The 27,940-nt window shown below is 38.0% G+C and overlaps 2 protein-coding genes across 5 annotated transcripts; both read right to left on the reverse strand.

Moving 5' to 3' along the window:
- Positions 1 to 514: 514 nt before the first annotated feature.
- On the reverse strand, positions 515 to 13,723 carry LOC143891685 (large ribosomal subunit protein eL32z). Of its 2 annotated transcripts, none has more exons than XM_077396227.1 (5): positions 13,617 to 13,723; positions 13,490 to 13,531; positions 12,650 to 12,744; positions 1,170 to 1,351; positions 515 to 857 (listed from the first exon to the last, which is right to left on the reverse strand). In XM_077396227.1, the coding sequence occupies exons 3-5, from the start codon at positions 12,737 to 12,739 to the stop codon at positions 728 to 730; spliced, it is 402 nt and encodes a 133-aa protein (XP_077252342.1). In that variant the 5' UTR covers positions 12,740 to 12,744; positions 13,490 to 13,531; positions 13,617 to 13,723; the 3' UTR covers positions 515 to 727. The 2 variants fall into 2 exon arrangements, with proteins under 2 accessions (XP_077252342.1, XP_077252343.1); XM_077396228.1 differs by having other exon boundaries at positions 12,650 to 12,741; positions 13,617 to 13,635.
- Positions 13,724 to 15,965: 2,242 nt separating this feature from the next.
- Positions 15,966 to 26,615, reverse strand: LOC143891689 (uncharacterized). Of its 3 annotated transcripts, none has more exons than XM_077396231.1 (7): positions 26,375 to 26,615; positions 22,401 to 22,571; positions 21,966 to 22,054; positions 18,791 to 18,893; positions 17,937 to 18,476; positions 17,154 to 17,491; positions 15,966 to 16,427 (listed from the first exon to the last, which is right to left on the reverse strand). In XM_077396231.1, exons 2-7 carry the CDS (start codon positions 22,552 to 22,554, stop codon positions 16,269 to 16,271), a joined length of 1,383 nt encoding a protein of 460 aa, XP_077252346.1. In that variant the 5' UTR covers positions 22,555 to 22,571; positions 26,375 to 26,615; the 3' UTR covers positions 15,966 to 16,268. The 3 variants fall into 3 exon arrangements, with proteins under 3 accessions (XP_077252346.1, XP_077252345.1, XP_077252347.1); XM_077396230.1 differs by having other exon boundaries at positions 22,401 to 22,625; positions 26,375 to 26,613; XM_077396232.1 differs by having other exon boundaries at positions 26,427 to 26,439.
- Between the last annotated feature and the right edge of the window lie 1,325 nt (positions 26,616 to 27,940).

The raw sequence follows: 27,940 nt of genomic DNA on the forward strand, positions 1-27,940 counted from the left end.
TCCCAAATGTTATGCTTACTATTGACTAATAGGCTTGAGCCTTGAATCCATGACTTAAACACTACAACACAGTTCGAAGGTATCACTAGTCAGCGCCATACACTATGAATGCTTAAAAACATGTAGGCAACATTGTTAAAAAAATAGCTAAAATCCTAACGGGACTCCATCCAGAGGTTTAATTCATCCACGACCGTTGTCATAGATCCTGGCCACTGTTGGTCACACATTGATTTTACCAATCCTCAACTCCTGTGTACTGGCAAGACGATCCGGGTCATTAAGAGTTCGCCAATCTCCTGACATGCAAGAAGTAACCCCTCTTAAAACCAACCACATCTGCAACTCATCTCCAGGCAATTAACCAACTTTATATTGAACACATGCTTCATGTGAAGCCAATTCAACAGATAAGAGCAATCTGATCTACAGTGACATCTGGGGGAAATGTGTACCAAACCTCACAGGGAGAGAGATCAACAAGGATCAACAGCAAGTTAGCACACTAATCCTGTTATAGTTGGAAATAAATGAAACCATTCAAATAAAAAAGGCTGAAAATACATGAAAAATGATCCACCTTACTGAGACTAGACAACCAAGTTCACTAAAATAACCTCGGAATATTTAACTAAGGTTTAAGAACATGAAACAATCCAAAAACAAAGTTCGCGAAAAAAAAAGTAGCAATCTAAAGATGCATCCTTCTAAATGCGCTACAATTCACTCATTCATCTTCCTGGCTGCGCAACCTAGCCAGTTTATTAGTAACAACAACATCCAGCTGTGCCGCTCGCTCCACAATCTCTTTCCTCTTCCTTGTAGACACATTGTGTGCGATTTCAGCACAGTAAGTCCTGAAATGCATCAACAGCCAACATAAAATAAGTGAATTGAATATTCTAACAATTTTCGTATCTGAGCACAGGGATTTCCATTAAAAAAAAAGGAGAGGGCGATGACCCCCCCCCCCTTAACGTGTTAAAGTTGTCCACTGTTAACGTTATAAGGGGGAATGTGTGTACAGCAGGGGGGGTGAAAATGTCATCGCCCAAAAAAAAATGTGACCTGATATTCTACTGGCAAGGACTAGTATTGAAATTGTTTTAGAAAAAAAGCAAAGCACATATGGATGGTCTGTTTCTCCAAGAATAAAAGAAAACATGTACCTGTTATGCATCATCAAAAGTTCGAGCTCTTTGACGTTGTGCACCACGAATTTCTTGAAGCCATTAGGGAGGTAGTGACGAGTCTTCTTATCCGACCCGTATCCAATATTAGGCATTAAAGTAACTCCCTTAAACTTCCTCCTAACACGAGAATCAATACCTTTGGGTCTACGCCAGCTTGGCTGTTACAATCAATGCATTCAATGTAACCACATCAACTGAAGGGTACTTCTCACTGGTGAAAAAAAACCTTGACAGTGCAAAAAAATTGGGTGCTTGCAAGTACAGTTGGGGCTAATACTTAAATACAAAAAGTCTAGTGATATAGGGATTTATGCCAAAATGTCCTTCGTTGATAAATTATCTGCTTCATTGAAACAAACTTATTGTCTGACAAGGATTTAAAAGTAAATTTCTATAGCATCCTTACCACACTTTCTTATCAAGCATCACAATTATACCCTCAAAACCTTCCCCCTTCTTTCTCCCCTCCGTCGTCTATTCATCCAAAAAAAAAACCTAGCTCTGTCCAAACTTCAGAGAAATGGACAAGGCGATGAGTGTGTGGCTGATTTCCGACGGAAACGAACCCCGCACTTTGCGATGTGATTGGCAAAGACGAAGCCAGAGAGTTGAGCAACAATGGCAAATGGTTGTGTTCTACGTGCGAGAGGAAACCAGAGGTCTAACTTTAAAAAGTCAGGAAAATACTTCCCGACCATCAATCCATCTCCATGATTCTTATTTCATTATGTTTCTCTCCCTTTTCGCCATGGTGGTGGTGGGGTTTTAAACAAGAGGAGAAGAGATGGGGGTGGGGTTTCCAGAGAGGGAAAAGAGGTTGTTGGATAAGAACACGAAGTGGGCAGAACATGAAGTGGGCAGCAATAGCGCCAAAAGAAGAACAAGAATATATTTGGCAGTGTTTAAAAATGCGGATGTGACGTGGAACGCGGCCAAGAGAAATCCTTGTCGACTCGGCACAGACTCGGCCAAGAATGCGGTTGACATAGCCATAACTTGGGAGAGTCAAAGGAGTTTTTATTGACTCTGTACGGCAAAACGTGGAATGCGGATGTAGTGCAACACGGAACGCGGCCACGAAAAATACTTGTTGACTCCTGCGAGTTCCTTGTCGTGTCAACGAGTTTTTAACCACTGATATTTGGTAATGAAGAGAAGGAGGTGGTGGTGGTGGTGATGCGGGGAGACATAGCATGACTTTAGATTTACATGGTGGGACTTTTTTATTATTAGACTACCGACTCGCTTTCGTCTTTATTTGTCCCCTCGAAGAAATGAACTGGAAGTTTGGAAGCGAATGTTTGAGCTTATTCTTCTTTGGTGGACAACAGAATCCGTTGTTTGATATTAGCACCCATCATTTTCCTAAATTTTCCTCCTAATATGGAGGGCTGTTAAGAAGACACGCCAGTGTTGGCATTTGGCCACCGCAGACCATCGCCTCCCCCCAAAATCATTGAGCGTGCATGAAGGGAGAGGAAGGTCAAGAGTTCACAACTAAGTTCAATACTTTAATTTGTAAAATGGATTTAAGACTTCAAATGAGGAACAAAATGTGACTATGGTAAGTTTTAGGGTCTTAATACAATAGCTAATTTCCGGGGACTAAACCGTAAATATTTTACCAATTAAGGACTTGTTGGCAAAAAGCCCTATAAAATATAAGCCTCTTATTTTGAATGCTTAATACAAAAATCCAATAATATAAGATATAACAAAGTAACTTCTTGGGAAATGTTGTTCAAAGGACGTACAAGTGAACATTAACATTGTTCAAATTACATATTGTATGTAGGTACATAAGAAACGTTCTAGAATCCATTGTGGTGGATGTAGCAGCCATGGACTCTGGCGTGACAGCAGCAACAACACCAATGGCAGATGCGGGTAGGGAGACTCCTGCCTAGTAGTGGCTGTAGGTCGGGTCTTCTTCTTGCTTGACAGACAAGGATAAGGATTGGACGAAAGTAGCATCATGTGGCTCGGGGTAATGCGTAGGGGTGATGGAAGATACCTAGTTAATGATTAATAACCTCTAATACCTTACATAAAATGTGGCCACAAGCAATATTAACTATTAGAGCCCCAACGGTATTGTGTTTGAGTTTTGACAAGCATTGGTAAAGAAATGGCAAAATACATTCCAGGTCATTTTGGCCTCTTCTAGAATTTTCATCTCAAAAAGCACATGCAGATCTCAAAAACCATTTTTATTTTCAGTACCCCAAGGTACAAGAGACAAAAAGACCATAAAGAGAAATTGGATAAATGCAGGATGGTTCCTAGAAACATCAAACATAAGCTATGCATTTCATCCTCAACATGCAAGTTTTGCCCTGGATTTGCATTTGGACATGAGATCCAATTCTGATGGGGGTCCACTCTATTAGTCAAGAATAAGTTAGACAGAGTACAAGGGTCTACAACAGGTGTTTAGATATCTATCTTTCTATTAGTAGTTATGTGAATTTAATTGAGAGGATTTTAAGTGACTTTAAGTCAATTAGGGTAGTAGTCTTTTCTCATCTACATCACTCAAGACACTAATTTTAAGGGTATAAGTTCCTCATATTCTGCATGACTAACAACCATGGAGCCACCAGCACAACCCCTGATGGAACGGAATTCAACAAGTCACTGAGCTTCCCTGTTTAAAAGCCAATCCTTTCAAAGTCGCGGGAGAACATCATACTCCACCTCTACACACACTTAGGCAAGGATGGCCTACAACGGGGCCCCATGTGTCAATGCAGCAGGAGTTGGAGGAGGGTGTGGAGCGTGGGCATCATCATATGCAGCTACGGAAGCAGTAGTAGAACGGCTAGGGCGAAGCTCCGGATGTAGATCATAACAGTACTCAACCATCCATACGACACTGGGTACAATATCGAGACCCACGACCTCCTCGTGAATCACAACCACGACCACGTCCAACACCACCACTATCACGGCCACGACCAAATCGACCCAAAACACGGCCCCGATCTCCACCAATATAAGTAGCAAGTGTAGACCCATCAGCACGCTGGTCACTAGGCGGAACAACCCGCATACGATGTAAATGTACCCTAGAAAACATATTTGCAAGCGAACGAAGGGTGCCAAAGCTGACGATTTGCTGACAAAACTGAAGATAATCAGGACCCAAGGAATTCAGATAATGAACAACACGTAATTCCTCCTGACGCTTAGCAAGGACAGCAGGATCTACTATGAATGGCATAAGTAGGTCAAGCAGTCAAGAGATGGCAACATAAGAACTGTTTACATGTCTCCACACTGGAAACCAAACCAGTCGGAGAAGAGATCACACACTCGTGTGACATTATCAATGCCAGAATACAGAATCGCAACATAGTCCCAGACTTCTTTGGAGGAATCAAGATACAACATATTTGCAGCCACTTGTGGTCCAATGCAACTCCACAAAAAAGATCTAATAACAGCATCCTCCTGTTTCCATCGCTCATAGAAGGGATTCGTCGTGGCTTGGGGGAACGCTCTAGAAAGTGAACTTTGCCCCTGACCAAGAAGATAAGTACGCACCACCCTCTTCCAAGGAGGGTAATTCCTCCCATCAAGCCGTATGGAGTTCATCTGAAGAGGAGCTTCCACAGGAGTATAATGAGCACTGGATGAAAGGGATGCAGATGAAAGAGTGGCTTCAACAACCGTTGGCTGCGATGAGGAACCTTCCGAAGCCATGATAAGCACCAATTACGACAATCCAAACAACAACTAGTCAACAAGAACCCCAAGCAAATGACCACCAGCAAAACGTCCGCAGATAATAACAACGCCACCACCAAGCACAATCAGGGAGAGTTAAAGATAGGATTATTGTTAGGATGAGATCTGATTTGGTTATGGTTTTGGGGTTAGGGTTGTGTGGTGGAGGAATATCAGGGAGATAAGGGTAGGTTTAGGCTTTATTGAAAAACCCAAAAGAGTGGAGAAGGATTTCGTCTCGTCTCGTCGCGTCCGAAAGTGAGGCGTCTCGTCTCGTTACGCCTTCAGGATCATTGACTCTCACTACCATTAAGTCTGATACAATGATAGATGATTACACGGTGTAGAGAGAGAGAGAGAGAGAGAGAGAGAGAGAGAGAGAGAGAGAGAGAGAGAGAGAGAGAGAGAGAGGAAGGGAATTGCGTGAGACCATCACGCACTCCAAGAGAATATATATATATATATATATATATATATATATATATGCGTGTGTATTGTGTGAATACAATGACGATAATACCCTTAAGTGGTACGTCTAACACATCTAAAGTTTAAAAACGGAATTCTGATCAAAGTTTAAGATTCTTAACTACTACAGATCTCAAAGCAGTTGAGAGTCATTCTATTTGACCTTGAAGCCACCTGCATCATGTAGTTTTTGTTAAAGAGTAATAAAGAGGCCTTTTCTCATGTGACAATGTGCTTGTTGGTTTTCTGTTTCTAAATCGACAAGGCGATGCCTTACTAAAAGCCACCTCAAATGTGGCACATGGGAATATTTGGCCATTAGGTATGCTTCTAACAAATTAATTATTGAAGCATGTTTCTAAATATTTTTCTTACCGGTGCAATTTCTGATGATTGACTCCCTTCTGATAGACTTGGAGTTCGCCACCCTTGAAAGCTCATGGTGTTATGACTATCACTGGTAGTAAGCGTCGATCAACATCGTGATTAGAATCAACTACTTTCTTTGGTCTCAGATAGCAGCCCCAGCACCACCCCCCCCCCCCCCCTCCGCGTGCTTGGTTCCCCTCTTGGTATCAAGGAAATGTTGGTCATATATATGGAGACTAGGGGTGTAAACGAGCCGAGCCGAGCTTGGCCAGGCTCGGCTCGTTAAGCTCAAAAGCTCGGCTCGGCTCGCGAGCCTTACCGAGCTCGGGTTATATTATGTTCACACCCCTCATATTCCCTGGACAGCCCTATTAGTGTAATTTGACTACTTTTTTTACACTATGGGGGGTGGTCCTAGTAACAAATGGGGTTCCAAAAATGAAGTGACATATTTTGCCCCCCCCCCTTTCACTCCCTGGACAACCCTTTTAATGCATAAATTAATATATAATATATATATTTAAATATATTAAATTCTTAACGAGCCTTAACGAGCCGAGCCGAGCCGAGCCTAAATTGGGCTCGGCTCGTTAAGCTTAACAAGCCTGGAGAGCCGGCTCGGCTCGGCTCGTTAAGGATTCGAGCCGAGCTTTTTCGAGCGAGCCTCCGAGCCCGAGCCCGAGCCAAAATTGACACCCTTACTGGAGACTTTGTTTCTACATGAAAAGTCGACCCCAACTAGTTTGGTACAAAGGCTTAGTTGAGTTGAGTTGTTGTTTCTAGATGAAAGCAAAGACCTTCGAATCCAAATATTAGACCGTGAAGAAGGGGGAAAGTTAATTCTAAGCATCATATGGCAATGGGAGGGTCACGTAGCTCTATCCTTTTCAATTTGTCTTTTTTTTTAATGATTATTTGTCTTCAAATTGTTACTTGTATCTTGTATCATTGTCACCATGTATCGTTTTTTTTTTAAATGGTGAAGAATTTCATTTAAAAGACCGAGATGGTCAAGATATACACAAAAGAAGCAGGAAGATATACAAGCATAATACAAAGAAGAAAGAAAAGAACTATAGAAAGTTAAGGAGGAAGAAAATCATATTGCTCTAGGATCTCCAGGTGAACTCCTCTTTTGGCCATCTTATTCGCCACATCATTTGCCGATCTCCTAACGTGACGAAAGGAGATACTATTAGCGCCCACAATGTCCAAAATCTCATTAAAGAAATCCACGAAACGCCAAGGAAAAGGGTGTGAACCAGATAGCCACCAAGGAAAAGGGTGTGAGCCCACATTGTCACCTTGTATCCTTTTACGTATTCATTAGGCTTGACTGCCTTAACACTTATTCGCATGGTCGCTCATTTTTCTGTGTATGTTTTATTCCTTTAACATTTAGGGGTTGGGCTTTGGGTATGGCAAAGATAGAAGGTCTAGGGCTTCGATATATGCTCACTAACCAAGTTACCTAATATTAGACTTGAGAGAGTAGGTGTGAGGGGAGAATTAAACGCCCCTAAAAATGCCCAATTTTATGCATTACATTTAAGAGAGACTTGAGAGGGTGGGTGGGAAGGGAGCAAAGAAAGCCCCTAAAAATAACAAATTTTATGTAGTAAATGTTTTCATCATTTTTTGAGGATTTCCCATGCACGGTCAACTCCATCCTTCTTACGCCTCTCCCACTCACTCATCTTCCCATCTCTTGTGATTGTGACTATAAATATATTACATAATAATTCTCCATGGTTGCCATAAATGCCCTTAAAGAAGAACGATTAACATTAGATAACATTAGTTGTTAATGATTTTAGCAAGATGTTTAATTCTCTTGTGGAGCTACATAGATCGTATTTAATATGCGGTGATATTTGATGGTAATAATATAACTAAAACATGCAATGATTGAGGCTTTAAAAAAATATAAATTTTTATTACTTAATCACTGAAATTACAGTATAATTTGGCAATGCAACATTTCCAATCCAAGGTCAAACGAGACTCCTTGTTTGAGACAACCAGCTTCTACTATTGATGAGAGTTTTTACGGTAAATTGAACAGCCTCAGATTTTTTGCTTATTACTTTAAATCTGGGCCACTTGACTTTGTTTGTCGTTTCTGCTCTGAATCCCCTATTTACAAACTCTGCATAAATTATTTTATCCAATGTGACATTCCACTCCATACATCCTATATGATCAATTATGTTATCCAAAAATAATTGTTGGATAATAGTTGTCACGTACGTCTTCCATCGACGTCATAAGTATGTTTTAATAGTACGTATAAAATCTGAAGCCATTTATATCCTGCAATTTTATATTGATATCTGGCTCTTTTTTGTTGGGTCTTTTCTCCCTTGGGCAGTAATTGTATTTTCACTACCAGTAAGCGGTGTCCTAACATAAATGTCAAATTTCCGATAAAACCGAATTTTATCTCAAACATAAAGGGTATCCTTATATACTAAAAAACAACACCTATATAAAATGCTGATAAGTTGGACTAACTCATCAGTGAAACATCTTGCCCGTTTGTTGCTCCCGCTGGGTTCTCATATGTTATATATTGTGCCAAAAACCAATTCTCATTTATGCCTAACAAAAATATAAAGGGCGGTGATAAATTTACCCCCCTTAGGATAAATTGACCTCCTTTACCAGTTGTGACAACTACAACTAGTACAACACTTTTGTACAGCCATTACTTACCCCTCTCGTCTGCAATCCACTAGGAGGGGAGAATTTAGTGTGCATGTAGAATCATAAATTTGGGGCCTACAAGTGGATTTATTTCAAAGAAACCATATGTAAAAGGAATAGATATGGTATCCCCACTTAAAATAAGAGTAATGAAAGTTCAACCATTTATTAAATGATCCAAAAACATCATCAGGTGAGCCACACATGTCCCAAATTCTTTGGACGATCTTAAACCTCCAATCAATTTATGCTTTCATACTAAATCTAGATTGTGGGCTTATATTGTTTTACAAGCGCCAACCTTTGTTGGCCTATGGTCAAAATTGAGATCATTTGAAGGGATATTTTTGGGGCTCCCTATCTATGGTAGGGCCCAATAAATGAATGGGGCCCATGGTTGGGTTGTGTGCCAAAACTACACCAAATGGATAACCTTAAGCTTTAGCTAAGTAGCCTACAAATCAACATTGAAAACAAAAATGTTAATTATTCAAATCCAAATGCTCAAAATTCATCCCCACTAACATCCCTAAATCTAGCGGCTACTATTGTGTTCCCCTCCCTGTGGATTGCAGGGGTGCGAGAGAGAGGGAAAGTATTGGTTGTACAAAAAGTGTTGTAAAGGTTTTGTTTGTCACAACCGGTAAAGAAGGTGGATTTATCCTAAAGGGAGTGAATTTATCACAGCCTTTTATATTTTTGTTAGGCGTAAGTGGGATCTGGTGTATGGCACAATATAAAACTTTTGAAAATACAGCAGGCCAACAAACGGGCAAGCTGAGGCACTGATGAGTCGGTCTAACTTATCTGTATTTTATATGGGTGAAGTATTTTAGGTTACCAGAATACCCTTTATATCAGAGATAAAATCCAATTTTATCGAGAATGTGAGATTTATGTAAGAATGACGCTTACCGGAAGTGAAAATACAAATAATGCCCAAGCTAGAAAAGACCCAACAAATATCAATCCAAAATTGTAGGATAGCAAGGGCTTTGGATTTTACACCTACAATTAAAACATACTTGGGACGTCCATGAAAAACGTATGCTATAACGATTATCCTACAACCATTTTTGGATTAACATAATTGACCATGCACGGTGGCTAGAGTGGAATGCTCTATTGAATAAAATAAATTATTTAATAAAGGACCCAGAGCAGCAACGAATAACAGAGTCAAGAGGTCCGATTTAAAGTAAGAAGCATCAAATCTAAAGCTACTCAATTTCCCGTAGAAACCTTCATCAATAGTGAAAGTTGGCTGCCCCAAACAGTGGTCCCATTTAACCTTGAATTTTATATGTTGAATTGCCAAATCCTACTGTAATTTCATAACTTAAGTAATAAAAATTTATATATTTGAGAGCCTTCATCATTGCGTGTTTTAGCTATATATTATTTCCATCAAATCTCACCGCATATCAAATATAATCTATGCAACTCTACGAGAGAATTAAACATATTGCTAAAATCATTAACAATCTAATGTTATCCAATGATACTCCTTCCTTGAGGGCATGTTTGTCAAAAATGAAGAATTATTACGTACAATATTCGTAGGCACAATCATGAGAGATGGGAAGAATATGGTGAGGGGAAGACATAAGAAGGATAGAGTTGAAAATGCATAAAAAATTCACAAAAAAATGGTGAAAACATTTACTACATAAAATTGGGCATTTTTAGGAGCTTTAAATCCTCCCTTCACACCCACGCTCTCAAGTTTCTCCCTAAATGTACTACATCAAATTTTAGATAGGTCCCAAATACATATAAATATAGGGAATTGGTAGTGTCCATCGCAAGAGGCATTTCGAGGCTGGTCTGTCGCACGTCAGACCAGCCACCTCGTGAATGGAGATAAAAGATGTTGTCTTCATTCATGAGGTGGCTAGTCTGACATGCGACCGACTAGCCGCGAAATGCCTTTTGCGATGGATCCTAGCAAATCCCATATATATATATATATATATATATATATATATATGAGAAAAGTGTTCCTGCGCAGAGCCTCCCATTGGTCACTTTTTATGGACCCGCAAAGGTGGACTTGATATACAAACCAATGGGAGGCTTTACAAGCCACTAATGCGCAGGAACACTTCTCTCTCTCTCTCTCTCTCTATATATATATATATATATATATATATATATTATATATAATATATATATTGAATGAAAATTATGTGCTAAGTTCATTATTTCAAAGCCAAAATACTATTAAAAAAAAGGTCCCATGCATTAGATAGGTCCCAAATATCTTTAAATTTCCTTGAATGGCCTTGATCATGCCATGCAATGGGGAGATAAGATTTGCACACAACAACTAAGGGAGGGAAATCCATGTGCACTAAAGACAAATTTGTGGACCAAAAGGTGGGGAGTGCGTGTACAAAACACGAAAAATGTGAAAAAGTAAAGGGTGATGTGGCACTCCCACAAATTAAGCAAAAAGGTGTTGAGATGGTGGGTGGCTATGGGATTTTGGGGGGGAGGAAAAAAAAGAACTGTACAAGGGGAGTCTATGGGGCATTTGGGGGCTGGAAAAAAGTTTTAAAAAAAGGTACCACACAAGCATTATAAATTTTACAAAAGGGATATGTCGTATGCTATTCATGGGTTTAATATTATAATAGCTATTAATTATAGTTAGTAGACTTGAGTTTCACAACTCCATGTTCTAATAGGATTAAAGCTTTAGTTCTAATAGTATTCTTTTAATTTTTTTATCTTATCAAATAGGATTAAAGCTTTAGTTCTAATAGTATTCTTTTAATTTTTTATCTTATTTGAAGGGGTTTTGGCTTGTAAACATTCTTATTACAAATTTGAGAAATAAAGAATGGAGCTTTGAACCCTACTTTACTATGGGAATTCATGGTGTCATTTTCTAGGTGGGTTTCTAAAGCCCAAGATGGATTCCTTGGTCCTATCTTTTTCTCCTTCTATCTTCTTCTTGCATTGGATAAAAGGTATTGTTCTTAACCTACAGTCCACGTTTTTTATGATTTCCTTAATCCTAGCTCGTATTTTTTCTTTTCTTTTAGAACCTTTCTTAACCGTGTTTCTGTTCAAATTTTTGTGGGGGGCAACTTTGATTTTCTTTCTTCTCTTTGCTGTTTTTAGCTTTTTCAAAATCCCATTTCTTCTCCTGTTGTTTCTTTTATTTTTTTTCTAAATCATAATTTCTTTCTTTCTTTCCCTCTCTCTTTATTCCTAAAATTCCGAGTACAACACAGAGATAACTTGCTGCCATCTTTTATCTCTATGCATTAAATTGTGTTTGTCTTAGATTTCAAACACTATTCTTTCCTTCATACCAAGAGCCATTTTCCAACTTTTATGCATTTGGTGAATATAATTGTTAACTATTTTTTCATCAAAATAGCTGTTACAGATTCCATTAGTTTTACTTTATTGGCGAATTTCTGAGAACACAATTATTTAATCATCAATTTTTGATTCATTATTTGCTAGGGACTTTGGATTGATCCTAATAATTATTGGGGTGTGTTTATCCTCAGATTTCTGTTCTGCACCCTCCATCAAGAACTTGACTGCAAGGTAAGAACTTCAAAGATTTTGGGTTTTGTTCAGTTTCATTAATTAAAAATTACAAAATAACATCGTTGATGTTATTTTGTAGTCATAAATCTAGGCGTGTTTTCTATTGTTACTCCTTTTTATTGACTGGATATCTTCGTTCTTTATTTCCATTATTCCTTTATAAGATGACTTTGATCAGGTTGGTATGAGAGCACCCCCTTTGAGTTTTCCTACACAAGAGGTGCGCTTTTTGTAACTTCCTCAAGGTGGCAGAATTAGCTTTGGTAATTGCACCTCAAACACGTGTAAAAACATTTTCAATTACTAAAAAATAATGGGGCTGCTCTTTCCATGAGGATAGAAAACCTGATAACCCCCGCTTGCTATCCCCATGGTGATTCGGTGAACAACCCCAGTCAGAAACCATAAACCTGATTATTTCAATTACCGCATACTTCTCAAGAGCAAATTCAAACACCTATAGCACCAACCAAATATTATCAAAACCCGACTTGCGAATGTAGCTAATAAGCTATTTCAAAAAACTAGCCACACAAAAGGGGGAAAATAGTTATCAAGACCTGTCTAGAGAATGCAACAACTTGCATAGATGAAGATATGAGAAGGAAACGTACCTTCACAGAGACCTTGCGGTCACTCTGAGGCCTCTTGAACTTCTTGACGCGCTTCTTGATGATCTTCTTTGTGAGTAGAGGAACAGCCATGGCTTCTTCAAAACCAAACCAAAATAAGCATCTCGCAAACATTACAAAGTAAGTGTTTTTTGCCATTTAAAAAAGTAAGCGTGCATCAAAACAGGAAAAAGAAGAAGAAAGGAAAGTAGAAAGACCAAGATCTCAATGTAATAAACCACACCATTCAAAAAAATAAAAATCAATGTAACGAATCGTATATCAACTATAACAAAAGGATAATTGCTAAAAGAAAAGGTGATCTCGATTTCACATAAATAAATAACAAAAAAACATTTCGAAACTGCAAATATCATCAGATAATCTTCTCTCTGCCTGCTAAACTGATCTAAAAAACCTACATAGAAATTATCTCAAAACCTTAAAAAATCAATGTAATAAACCGTATATCAACTATAACAAAAGGCTAATTGTTAAAAGAAAGTGATCTCGATTCAACATAAAAATAACAAACAAAAAAAACATTTCGAAACTGCAAATATCATCAGAAAATCATCTCTGCCTGCTAAACTGATCTGAAAACCCATATAGAAATGATCTCTAAAGATTAAAAACGGAAAAGAAAAGGTCTAGAAGAATCAAAGAGAGCATAATATCGAAAGATTTACACCGAATCGAAGAGCAAATGAACAGATTTACCAAATAATAAGCAATGAGTTCTCATCTACAGAATTGAGTAATGTTTTCATGAACAAAATGAATGAAAAAAAAATAAAAAATAAAATCAAAGCGATCATACAAAGAAACAAATGATCAACTCACCTTGGAGTAGTGAAGACTCGAATCAATCGAGCTAAGCTCTATCTGTAAAAAGAGAGAACGAGATTAGAATATGGAAAATCATATAAGGAAGAAGAAGAAGGGGATGAGAGTAGGAAACGAGATTTACAGGGTAGGGTTTTTCCGCTGCTCGAAACCCTAACCCTAAGTTGGCGAGCTTTTATATGCGGTTCTGACTGCTTGGAGTAAGTAAACTGGGACCCACTTCATAGGATGATCCAAACCGTTCATTTGGTCGGCCCACAACATGTAAGTAATCTCGATAAGATGATCTTTCTGATGTTCCTCTACAGAACAGAGGGTTAGGATCATCCTATGAAAATGATTTCCTGGGTACAGCATAGTTACGTTGTGGATCAATAAATGAACGGTTTGGATCATCCTATGAGTGGGCCCACTGTACTTTCTAAAAAAACACCAGGAGTTCATTGGCATGGGCCGATTTTTATGGTGTGTGGCATATAGTCCGGTATTTTTTTAGAAAGCAGTGTACGGCCATAGGATGATCCAAACCGCACGTTATAGAAACCAGGTTAAGCCGACTACTTTCAGGCTATGAACATCAGTGGTGGCGATTAGCTAATTGAATTATTATCTGGATCACCTCCACATGTGTTGTGCCTATTGCTATTGCTGTGCTAAATGAAAGAGATTATAGGGAGTGAGCTGAGATGCAACCCCATCCACATCTCTTCACTTTACCGATGCTTTTGCGTGGAACCCCAACATGTTCTTTGAACTCAATGAGATATAATGTAAAGATTGTTGATTGAGCACTCCTCCATTGTGGGAAAGGGTGATATTAAAATCAACAATCAGCGGACCCCTACCAGTATATATATTAAATAAAAAATAGATGATACAATAAAAGAAACAAGACTACTCGCCAATCCTTAGAACAATGAAGGGGCCATAACAACAAGGACATGATATCCTTGAAATCAAAACTTAAAACAAGCAATAGAAGAGAGAATACACATGAATCTAGGGCCAGACTCCATGCTCAGGTGATTAAGCCCCAAGTGATCCAAGACTTCTTTCATCTACTGGCTAAAACTTTGAGGGTTCAGTTTTCCTTTGATGGCAGATTTCTTTTTTCTTCTGTTGAGGGTGTTCTTTGTCACTATCTTTTTGTTCCGACTCTTTTTTGGAGGAGTACTCAAATGCAGAGTTTTCAGCCTAACTTGGGGCTTAAGAGAGCCCCCGATTATTGATACACTGCTCCTGCCAGAATGCTGAAATTATTTTCTATGCGTTACCTCCTCTTCTTTCATAGGTATTGCATGTTCCTTAACTGCAGAGATAAATTCGACCCCAAACTCTCTCCATTTGCCCCATTTTACCTGTTGTGAAGCTCACAACCGGTTGTTGCCCTTATTTGAGCAACAAGACTTTAAAGTTATTTTGATGTTCTCTTCATCAAGGTAGCATTGGCAGTAGTTTCTTCATATTTATTAATCTTTTCAGTCTAATGATTCATATTCTCTCTATGAAGTTAGTTCAATAAATGATTGACTTTCATGTCCTTGTTATATGCATGAGTATGTAAGCAAAACATCCTTCCATGATAGAAGCTTTGAGATAATGCTTCTAACATAAAGTTCACAGCCAATACCAAATCACTTGTAGCAAATTGAGGTTTGAAGTTTAAAGTTTATGGATCAACGTATTGCAGCGAACCTTTGGTCATGACATTGGCTATCATAAGTTGCTTGAGAAGACACATCATCCTCTAGTCTCATGTGAAAGTTATTTCTGTTGAATCATCCAACCATTAATAGACATTGATTCTAATAGAATTATTGCTAGGACACATAATCTACTGGCCTTGAATCATAGCTTAGAGGTGTGCTGCAATACTGTTTCTTGAAGATAGTTTGAGCCTCCCAACATACAAGGGATTTTGACAACTCTTATCTCCAGGATTCATCCAATCCAATATGAAACGTGGTTACTGAAGTCTCCTTAAGAATACCCAAAAATACAAGTTTTAAGTCCATATGAACTGATGATTAAGAAGCCATTGAATTGACATTATGACTCAAAAACTAGAAGAACCGTCTGATTGCTATTTTTTTAATCATGAAATCAAATTTACACCTATGGTCACTTCTGAATTCAAGAGTACCTAAATTTATTCTTACACAAGCAAATGATGAAATCATCAAGAACTAGCAACTTCCACAATTCCCAACATATTCAAATAGTAAGTTGACTAAAATTAGCAAGCACTACCAGTTTTGTTATTGATACCAACAACAGCAGAGCCGTAACAAGAACAGTCTGATGGCTATTTTTTCAAAATCTATACATAATAAACATGAAATCAACATCACTTCCGATTTCCGAATAGAACAATCTGATCACTATTTTTCCAAAATCTATTTCCTAGATCTAGTTTGATATCTTTTAGCACTGAGTAGAAGGTGGATGATGCATCCTTTCAAGTCTAGAGGACTTAAAGCTAGAACTTATTTTCATGCAATGCAAGTGTAACAACAGAATACATGTACAAGAAAGCCAGAGAGCCAATCACAAAATTCACTATAGAAGTCATACATATACACAACTGCAAATTGAAAATAAAAGGATGGACAAATTTTTCTAGCAAACTCACCCTAGAAATAAGAATAACTATAATTGCCAAACTTATTTCATAATTAATGCATCAGCTCACAGAGGAGGGTTGAGAGGTGAGTGAATGGATGGCAATCTGAGAGAGAACAAGGGGCCGTTAAATTAATGGAGAGAATAAATTCTGTTATTCCTTATTACCGAATCTCTTTGCAATAATAGGACGGACATCATCAGAATCAACCAGGGTCTCTAGGAAGGGGAGTAATGAAATTAGTTCACAGTCTGACGGGTCATCAAACCAACTCTGAATAGGAATCCCGTTATTCACTTGTAACCGAAAAACCTGAAACCGTGAGAGAATAAACAATGGTTCAATAGTTAGGACCCAATCTTAACAAATAGAAGGTTTATTAGTATACAACGCAAGACCATGGGACAATATTAAAGTTTGGGAATTGCTAGTGTCCATCGCAAAAGGCATTTCGCAGCCGGTCTGTCAGCTGTCGCACGTCAGACCAGCCACCTCATGAATGGAGACAAAAGCTGTTGTCTTCATTCACGAGGTGGCTGGTCTGACATGCGACAGACCAGCCACGAAATGCCTTTTGCGATGGACCCTAGCAAATCCCTTAAAGTTTACCTTTTCTAGTCATGGCAGTAACAGGGCAAGCAAGGGAAATCTAGGGATATATTAAATTTGTTTTATTTTTTCAGGTTTATATTGATAAAAAAAACTTAAAAATAAAATTATTTTAAAATATAGAAATTAAGAAAAAAATAAAAATATATCCTGGTAAATGAAAATATCGCTATATTTTTAAAATTCTCGGGATTACTTCAGGATTTTGTCATTTTATCAAAATGTCGGGATAAAATCACTATATTTTGAAAATATCTCGGAGATATTTTTGACATAGGTAGCAGGGACTCAAAGTCAAAACCCAATGGTTGAGAAAAATTATTCTGCTGACTATGATAATGCAAATATAATATTAACTTAGCATAGGTGTTTAAAAAGATGGATTAATCATAAACCACTATACCAAATAAGAACACAGCTGGAAATTACCTGTGGGGAATTATCAATTATGGCAACTTTTTCCAAGTCGAGTCCCAAAACTGTCAGATCCTTCATATAGTTACCATCCGAAAATATGCATGACTCACGATAAATGCGTCGAGAAATAAGCTTTTGTTCTGGATCCAGTATATTCAGTAGCTGTTCAGCATATATGCTTTGACTGGCAGTGAAGACAATGATTTCAAACATCTCTGCTACTTTTTCAAGGAATATTTGGAGGTATGGCCTCCTACGTACATACACTGTGTGCTCTTTCATGTTGTAATATACTGGAAAGGTGAAATTTGCATCGTCACAATGCTCCAGGGTTGAGTGGATAAGGGTTTCTACATGAAAAGAGAACCACCATGACTAAAGTTCAGTAACATTCACTTGTTTCAATTAATTGAAATAGCAACAGAATTTCCATACAATTTGATACAGCCACATTGAAGTTAATCAATGAAATACTTTTCACCAATGAAATACTGGGAGAATGAATACTGATTGATTGTATAAAGAGAGATTTTATATGGTGTAAGCCCGTATAGTCTAGTATTTTTCAAAAAGTACTGTACGGGCCACACCATAGGATGATCCAAACCATCTATTTGATGGACTAAAACATAAATAGGTTGTGGCACAAAAGTCATTTCCGTCGGATGATCCTGACCGCCCGATCTATAGAGGTTTCCACAATATGCAGTTCCTCAATAGATCAGAGGGCTAGGATCATCCAAAGGAAATGATTTTTTGGGCACAACCTATTTATGTTGGGCTAAGCTTCCTTACCATCCAAATCGAGTACTAGGGTGACTGACTTTCTTATCTGAGTATTCTTTGGCAATAGTACGGGCCAAAGAGACGGAACCACCTCAGCTAGGTCGGGTACATTTCTAATGAATAAATGTGGATCAAAGCCATCCAAATCATCTGGGTCTACAGAGTGGTAGTTAATTTCAGTTTTCTGGTCCGACGATTTCATCTGCTGAATCGCTAAATATAAGCACGTGTCACCGGAATACATTGCAGCTTCTTCAAATGATTCTCCATCATGGAAGTTACTTGTTTCAACAGTTTCCTCAAGAAAAGGCAGTACCATGTATCTCTCTATGGTGTCAAACATCAAATCAGGATCGAAAGGGTCGTAATTGGGACAGGGATTGGCTGTCATTAGATCATCAAGTTCTGCATTTCCATCAAAGGATAAACTGGCAATGCTCATGTCAGAAATTTTGAAATCTGTTACATTGCAAGTTCGATAATCACTTGAGCTACTGCTGCCCGCATCACTGTCATCAACTGCCACATCAGAGGATTCGGCATTCGTACCTGAAAATGCAAAGGATGCTGAATATCTTTCAAAGAATGATATCATTGAAAAAAATGATAAAGAAAAACTCTGCATGAAAATGATTTAAATGTATTATATGTGCCGTTTTATGTCAAAACAGCTTTTTTGTCTTAAATGTGTTGCTTTCTTTTCCCTTTTTCGGTAAGAGGATACCATTGTAGACGTGCATATATACTCACGAAACATGTGGATTCTACATTGGAAGAATAAAAAAATGGATTTTTCACATGTAAACCAAGTTTCTTTGCAGCAAGTAAAATAATGGCAGTGTAATGAGAACAGGAAAGCAAACCTGAAAAATTGTGATTTATTGGCTCACAATGTACTTCATTGGGCTCAAAAATAGGTGAGAAGATCGCTCCCAAGATAGATGGACATGCAGCCCGTAGAGACCCCTGCGAGCCAATAAATCGTCATGCATTTCTAGAGCTTAAGGACAGGCCACTCGATGCAATTAAAGGGAACACCATAAATGAGCAAAATATGTGACATAGTGATGTGTCAAAAAATACAAGTTGGCAATTACTTGGAAGTGAAACAATATATTATATACAAAATAGAACATCAGACATATGTAAAAATCTCCACCAATTCTCCCTCTCTGGGAATCAATAAACTCATCCTAAACGGAGTAATACAAAGCACTCAAACTCAATCCTTTAGAACAGATGGATTCTAAAATGCAAATCTAGCAAAGCTTATCCCATCAGTGTTTGCTTCTCAAAAGTTGTGAAAATTTTACTTCCACCATTTTACAAAGGACAATACAATTTTTTTTTTAATGGTAACAGATTTCATTGAAAAGGGAAAGACTAAGAAAGTCCACCCAGGAAATACAAAGAGAACACCTACATAATAAAAACAAAAACACTAACAACGAAAAGGCCCTATTAAGGGGGTAAGAAGTCAAACAATTCAAGATCCTGCTTTTTCTACACCCATTATGGCCAGCTTGTCGGCAGTCCCATTTGCAGATCTTCTGACACGCAAGAAAGTGAGAGAGGAGTCTTGTGATCTATCTTTAATCTCATAAAAAAAATTAAAAAAAAGGCAAATCGAAAAGGGACAACTGAAGAAGCCTTGAGCCACCTTATAACATTGAGAGTCTCCTTCAACTATCGTTCAATCTAATCTATCTCTTTCCAAATAGATTATACCTTGATTGCCCTCTTGACCTCTGCTTCGCTGGCATCTGCCACCCCTATAGGCCCTGAGAAAGTCCATATAACCCCCCCTGTGGAGTCCCTTAAAACACCTCCAATACTGGCCCAGGGTTACCAAAACTAGAAGCATCAAAGTTTAACTTTAGCATCCCGTTGGGGGAGGCTGCCAATGTCGCACAACCGAGGGGTGGCTTTCTTCGCTATTACACACCACTCTCCATCCCTCCCATAATTCAAAGGCCGAAACAAAGCAAAAAAAGCAGGAGAGATTTAGCCCAAGAAAAAGTTAGTGCTATTACTTTAATAAAAAAGAAAATAGGATGACTTGGCTACTCCATCACTCCGGCGTTCCTCTCTTTCTATAGCACCCACATAGTGGCCAGCAAAGAAATCTAAGAAAGCATCCTCCCTGGCAACTCTGCAATGGATAAAGATGTGATCCACTGATTCTCCCGCCTCAATGCACCGGACGCAATGATCTACGATCAGCATCTTTCTAGCCCTTAGAAAGTCCACCGTTTGGATCCGGCCACTAAGCACCGCCCAACTGAAAGTACAAAATACTATACAATACACCAGGGAATTCAGACCATTAGTAGGCCCGCAAATATAATAATGAAAAAAATTCTCTCAAAATTCATGTTAAAGTAGAAAGGATAAAATAACAACTACTCCAACAGCTTAAGCTTCTAGAGTGATTGGTTGTTTCACATGGTATCAGAGCAATTGCCCTAGGTTCGAAACTCCTTGATGTTAAAAAATCCACATGTAATGGCCAATCCAAAAGAGGGGCCACATGTGCCACGTGTATGCCAAAGAGGGGCCACACGTGATGGGGAGTGTTAAAGTAGAAAAGATTAAATAACACCAACTCAAATAGCTTAGGCTTTTGGAGCGATTGGTTGTTTCACAATTCAAAAACAAACCAATGGCCCCATTGATCTTAAACCATGATGACCTTAGTCTTACAGAACAAATACCCCTTGGACCTTAGGAATCTTAGCATAGTAATTTTTGAACCACTAATCATATCCCTTAGCTACAGAGACTCATGTGGTTGAGACTTAGGAGGTGTTCATGATTCACAGATAAGTAAAAAACACTAGATCTTGGAGGGTGTGATACATCAAGCATACCTTTTACATATATACAAATTTATATCCAAAATTTCCCCATGGAATGGCAGAAATAGGAGTTTTGACGCTAAAAACTTATTTTAAAGACTCAACTTTCTATCACTATGTGGCCATTCACATGAAACTGATTTTGGCTTATATTGGGGCATGAGGTCCTTCGAAATAGGAAGACAGTCCCATGAGTTCCACATCACAGACATAGTAGTAGCAAGGAGGACTCCAACCCCCATAAATACCATCAAACTAAATGTTGAGATGTCTTCTGAGAATCTGAGACCGATAGGCATTGGGGTCGTCTTTAGGGATGAACAAAGAAAGACGGTTAAGGCTTATTTTAGATATATTGGGATACAAACTAAAACAAAGCAGAAGGCTCTTCATGCTAGACTGCGCCGGAGTTGGCAGGATCTCTTTGGATAGAAGACTCGATAAATGTCACTGCATGGGTTAAGAGATTCAACTCGGGGGAACATAGATAGAAAATTTTACTATGAAAATCCATCAATCTTAGTAAAGATTTTAGTTCCGTTTTTTCTAAGAAAATGCCAAGGAGCACTAATGATGAGCCAGATATGTTAGCTAGATAAGGATTGAACCACTTTGAAATACAAATTGGGCATATATCGCCCCTTGTGTAATTTTTGGGTTTTCCTATCCTTTTTCTTTGGGGCCCTCTCATACCCTTTTCCTTATCTACTATTAACATATATTCTGTTTGTTATTGCTCAACTAAAAAATTAAAAAAACATTTTCAGATGATGACTTGGCTTCAAGCAATGGCCTTGGAACTTTACTATGCACACTAATTATAACCAAAGGCAGCATTAAACTCTGAAATTTCATTCCTGCCAAGATATTAACCTCTATATCACAAGATTTCATCCAGCATGCCTCTTGAGCATAAAAAAAGGGTGGCATATGTGTGGACATGAGAGCTAGCTGCATGCTGGCATTTTAAAAGGTTCAAAGTACATTGCCAAAACTGGCCCTACACCATATTGTTCAGTAGTGGCATTGCTCAATAGGTGAATCAAATGAACAAAATTAGTAATAGCAATATAATAAGATATGAAAAAAAACATTAGAACATATATTGAAAGGATTGAAAAAAAAAAATGGAAGAGAAACAAACAAAAAATATGCAGTAATAACCAAAATTAATGCTTACCAATCTTCCAACAAATGGGGAATCAAATGAAGACAATGGCGAATTTTGAAACTGAATGTCCCAATCAGATGCTTCAATCTTGGAAGACACTGCAGTAAGCAGAGGAATTAATTACTATTGAACAACGAGAAATTTCACGTAACATTTATAATTGGAAATTAAGTTCTAACAGCTGTTTCAAAGGAGAATGTCTCGGCATAATGCTGTTAAATATTCAAAAGGCTAATGCTTCGAAAATGAAAAAAAATGTACTTTTTGATTAGAAGGTTTGAACCAGGAAACTTAAATTAAACTGCAGCACATAACTACGATAACAAGAGAAACCATATAAATAACTTCTTAATACAACTTGAGAATGCTTGCGGCTTAAGTCATAACCCCGTGCTGAGAAGATGTGCATGTACAAGCTCTCTTAGGAATAGTATAGTTGCTTACCATCCTTTTGATTTTGAATAGAAGAGTCCAGCAATGCTGCTTGTTGAGATATTTTGACTTGAAATCGTGAACTTTTGGATATTTTATTAGACTGGTGACATGCATGGAGGCTATTCCCTTCTCTTAGAAAGCCCACACTTGATTTGGTCTTCATTTGCTTGTATCACAATCCTAATTGATATTGTCAAGTACAAAAGAAGACTTACATGCACATTTCCATTCAACCTGCAGTATGCAGAATTTTATCTAAGTAACAAAGAAAAAGATAACCAAAGTTGTGAAGCTTCTCAAGCTAAACATGCAAAATAGATATATAAAAATTATGTGGTGGAATTTCGTGTCTTAGAATTCAGACAAAGTAGACTATGTAGGCTACCCATCTGCATTATTTCTTTTATAAAAACGGGGCCTTTAGTAAGGATAGAAAAATATAATTCACTAGAAGTATAACAGGAGGTAGACTATGTAGACCACCCATCTACCAAAGTTTATGTTGCTCCATGCTAATCATACATATTCTTTCTTTTCCTCTCTCCATACCACATTCAAGCAGTTATGAAGTGTTAGAGTTGTCAGGGGTAGAAGTTTCATTTTTCTATTTATGTTGTATTCTCCATTTTTCCATTATTTGCCCCATTATCGTTAGTTGACAAATTAGGGGTAGTTGTATAAATTAATCAATTAGAGGAGGAGGGGTTGGAGGTTGAGAATGTTGAACTAGTTAATTACTATCCACTCTAGAGGTCATTTAATGGGGAATCTCCTATTATTCTGTCTAAAACCCATTTCGCAATTAACATTGGAATTCTTCTAAAGATCAAAATGGTCAAAGTTCCCATGTGTATACTTTGTCCTCATTCAGTTGTGATGAACACATGAAGTTCCACTAGGCCATGTGTGATGAGGCCATGAGCTTATCTTATTAACATTGTTCACAAGATAAACTACTGAGCAGAAAAGTAACACAAGTTATAATTGTCATCATCATCAAAGCAATAAGACATAGATAACCGTTTCTTTCCATAAGGTTCTTGTGTCTTGAAACCCATATCTGATGGGAGAGATGTTAGTTCCATGGAGCAAGGACATCTATAAACATCAAGAGAAACCAATTCTTGAAGAAAATAGAAAATGACATAAAAGTTTTATGCAAAATTGTTGGAAAGGAAAAGAAAATCCAATAAATTAAAAAGATGCTTATGATGATTTTAATATCACCTAAAATAAGTATATAAAGTGGAGATTATTTTTTCGAATAGTAGAGGTGATTTCATTAAAGAGAAAGGCGACTGAGGAGGTCAATAATAAATGAAAGAACATTGAGCAAATGAAGAAAAGAAAGCAAAAATCATAAAAAATGTACAGTCCTCAAGGAGGCATGAAATCAATATAAAGTGGAGAATTACATAATAAGATTGTGTTTGATATTATGGATAGAAAGTAGAAAAGTAAAAGAGCAAAGCATTCCTCTTGTAAAATAATAGAAAATTATATTAATCTTGGATGCTTACAAAGAGAATCCATTGGTGCTTTTATAGAGCACTTACATAATAAACATAGAAATAAATCAAGACAACTATGGAAAGAGATAACACTAGAATATTCTAATCTAACCTAATTAAATCTACTTTCCTAATCTCTCTTGATTGCCTCTGCTAATCCACTTGGCTAATTTATCTAGATGCTTCATTTAGCCACTTACCCAATCTACCTCCAAGATGATCCAACGGTGAGATCTTAACCCAATCCAACCGTTGGATCCCACATATTCTAACATGCCCCCTCAAACGTTTATGGATTGAAGATCGATATACGTTTGACAATAATGAAAAAATTCCCAATACAATATAATTCCCCAAATTACAAATGTAATCAAAATCAACCGATTTGATGCACACTTCCAAAAGTCTATGATGAAGATCTGTTGATGAAGAGTGATGTTGCTGCCAATGATCACTGATGATGGTTGCCGAAGAAGATGCCACTTGTTGATGAGTCACGAAGAGGGCTTAAAAGCCAATAACTCATAGCCTCAATAGGACTAGATGATACTCAAGCCTCAATGGGTGAGTAAGAATGGGTCACTATGGACCAATGCCGGAATGGGCAAGAGATGGGTCACTATGGACCAATGCCGGAATAGGCAACAAAGATAAAAAAAAAAAAAAGAGATGGGCGGCAATGAATGACACGCGGCAACAAACAACGAAAGATTTTAATGACGAATTGGCGACAACACGTAACTTTTAAAACACAGGGCAATAGTAAGAAGGTTTATAAAAGATGGGATTTGCAAGATGGGAGTTGGGATTATGAAACCCAAGAGAAACTATTCTCATCCGCCATGACAGAGAGAGCATGACCATTTCCTATGCGGAACCAAGAGAATCACCCTGTCTAAGATTAGAATGAAGGGGAACAAGGAAAAGAACACAGAGAGCACATGGCCGTTTGGTGAGAGATGGAGGTTCGGCGTGGGAGATTGTAGGAGGCCCGGCGGACGGCTAGATCGGCCGTCTGCCGGAAAACGGTGTAGCAAACTTCGCGGTCAAGGCAACTTAGGACCGAATTGCTTTGATACCATGTAAAATAATAGAAAATTATATTAATCTTGGATGCTTACAAAGAGAATCTATTGGTGCTTTTATAGAGCACTTACATAATAAACATAGAAATAAATCAAGACAACTATGGAAAGAGATAACACTAGAATATTCTAATCTAACCTAATTAAATCTACTTTCCTAATCTCTCTTGCTTGCCTCTTCTAATCCACTTGGCTAATTTATCTAGTTGCTTCATTTAGCTACTTACCCAATCTACCTCCAAGATGATCCAACGGTGAGATCTTAACCCAATCCAACCGTTGGATCCCACATATTCTAACACCTTTGGTAACAACTTTCTTCAAAAGAAAACTACATGGAACAATAGATAATGTTGTAAAGCACACCTCAAATCAACTTCCTAAGGCCCTGTTTGGATTGCAAGAAAAACATTTCTGACAGGAAAAATTTTCTTGGATTTTTTTTCTTATCACAGTTGAGAGGAAAATGATATGATTACGATTAATTTAGAGGAATATTACATAAATTGAAGGTCCCACTATGGAAAAATTGAATAGGGCTGGTTCTCATAGTTTTAAAACTCTCCCGTGTCCGCGTCGACTCCCTTTTACCTTGGCCGCGTTCCGCGAGTCAATAAAAACTCCCTTGACTCTCTCGAATTATGACCGTGTCAACCGAGTACTCAGCCGCGTCAACCAAGTACTCGACCGCGTCGTGCCGAATCGACTAGGATTTTCTTCGTCTGCGATCTGTGCCACATCTGCGTTCCGTGCGACATCCTACAAATTCTATATTTGCTAAGCAGTTTTGCTGAAAGCCATGTTGCGGGTGAATTTTGCATTAGAGAACATCCACCTCAGATAAATTAAATGATGAGACAAAATCAGACCAAAAGTGAGCCTGTGTGGCTGTTCTCTAATGCAAAAGTCATCCGTGAAATGCAAAATTGCCTAGCAAGTCCCTAATTACAAACGATCCCACAAACCCCAATTCATACCAAACAAGTAAACAACCTACTCCAAAACCCCAAACCATCTAGCCACATGGAAAGATGAACGGGCATTCAAAAACCAAAAAAACCAAATCAAAGGAACGATAATTTGTAATGAAGTAAATGCAAAATGAACAACCCAAACAAATCCAACCAAAATTTCTTTTAAATTCAAAAACCCAAATCAGTGAAATTGCAAAAGCATAACCCAATTGAAAAAAACACAAACCCAATTCACTAAACCACAATTTGAAACAAAAACCATATACACAAACCACTAAAAGATAATCATGAATCACCATGAAGCAATGAATACGAGAACTATAAGCAGAATAAGAAGTCAACCACAAAAGAACATACAAACACGAAATAAATCAACATCCTTTTCAATTTAAACTAAACAATGAGTTTTATACCTGAAGAATCAACAGCTGAGAAACAAATAGAATAATTTGGGAAGAATCTTACACCACTCTCTCTCTCTCTCTCTCTAAAAATCAGAAAAGCGTGAGAAAGTGTGGAATTAAAGACCCTCCAGAACCATGACGAAGACTACGTCGACGTTCGAAGATTCTCACGGACGGCCAAGATTCATCTGCGTTAATTCTTTCCAACCGGTAGCTTGATAACACGTATCCACTGTCTGTCCACGTCAGGATGACACGTGGCACCTGTAGAAAAAGATCCCGAAACCCTCTGCTCGGTCTTCATCTTCATGTTGGAAAAACAAAAAATTAAATAATAGATAAAATTACGAATATGCCCCTGAATTGAATTTTTCTTTTTTCTTTTTTCTTTTTTTTTTTTTGGGAAAATTCTCAACAAAATGTGTTTTTTATCTGAAATTCTTAAAAAAGGGTGGATTTGGCTAATTTCTCAAAAATGGGTCAAATGCATCTCAAGAGTGTTTGAGGACAAAAAAGCCCTTGTGTTGGTTTTTCCTCCAAGAAAGTAAGCAACGGATCCCAATGCATTTCACCTAACATTTTTACCTTTTTACCTTCTTCTTTCCCATGCCAAAATGAAACTCCATTCTCAGTTGTAAAAATCCATTGAAAATCCATTGCAGAGAGGTGAAACTCCCCACTCCTAAAATATAGATTTTATTAGATCTCTTTATTTTTCTTTGGCTATCAAACCTAAGCTTCTCAGGTAGGTCCATTGTGATACATTTTGCATAGGTTTAACATGTTCCTTACAATGTTATCATGTATTGCCATCATCTTGTTTATTTGTTAAGGATTTGTTATGGTTTTGCTAGGCATTTGTTATTGTCATCATGGGGAAGAAGAACGTAAAAAAAAATCACAAAAAAACCGGTCGACCTGCAGGTTGACCGGTTTTTTGTGATTTTTTTTTGTAAAACCAAATGTCGTTTGCGGAAACCACTCCCCATAAAGACCACTTCCACACTCCCCCCCCCCCCAATTACAACCGTGCGTTTCCTCCCCAAACCCTAAATCCCTCCCCTCCCCTCCCCTCCCCTCCCTCCACCATAAAATTTGAGAGTTTAAGTTAGTATGTTACAGTTGTACATAAACTCATGACAACTTTCACGTCCAATGAAATACTATTAGATTATGTGAAGCAATATTTAAACCTTGGCTCCGGTATTTATACCTTGGAACCACTACATAATAGTAAATAGTGGTTCCTAGTAGGGCTGCAACTCGAGCCGGGTAAAACCCGACCCGCATCGACCCGACCCGAAAATAGCCTGGGTCGGGTTCAAGTTTCATGGGTTTCGGGTCGAGCCGGGTTCAGCATTCAAAAGCCCGCATGAATCTCGGGTCGAGCCGGGTTTGAAGGGGCCCGACCCGACCCGACCCGAGTTACATAAGTTATAGTACGTATATTTTTTTCTATTGTTAGTTAAAAGTTAAAGGGATAATTACATTTACACCCGCTCTAGTTTCTGACACATCCACTTCCACTCCTATAGTTTAAAACGTGACAAATACACCCTTGTAGTTTCAATTTGT

This window comes from Tasmannia lanceolata, unplaced genomic scaffold, assembly GCF_043159265.1.
Source record: "Tasmannia lanceolata isolate RefF3 unplaced genomic scaffold, GAP_Taslan_0.1 ptg000015l, whole genome shotgun sequence".
Taxonomy (NCBI): domain Eukaryota; kingdom Viridiplantae; phylum Streptophyta; class Magnoliopsida; order Canellales; family Winteraceae; genus Tasmannia; species Tasmannia lanceolata.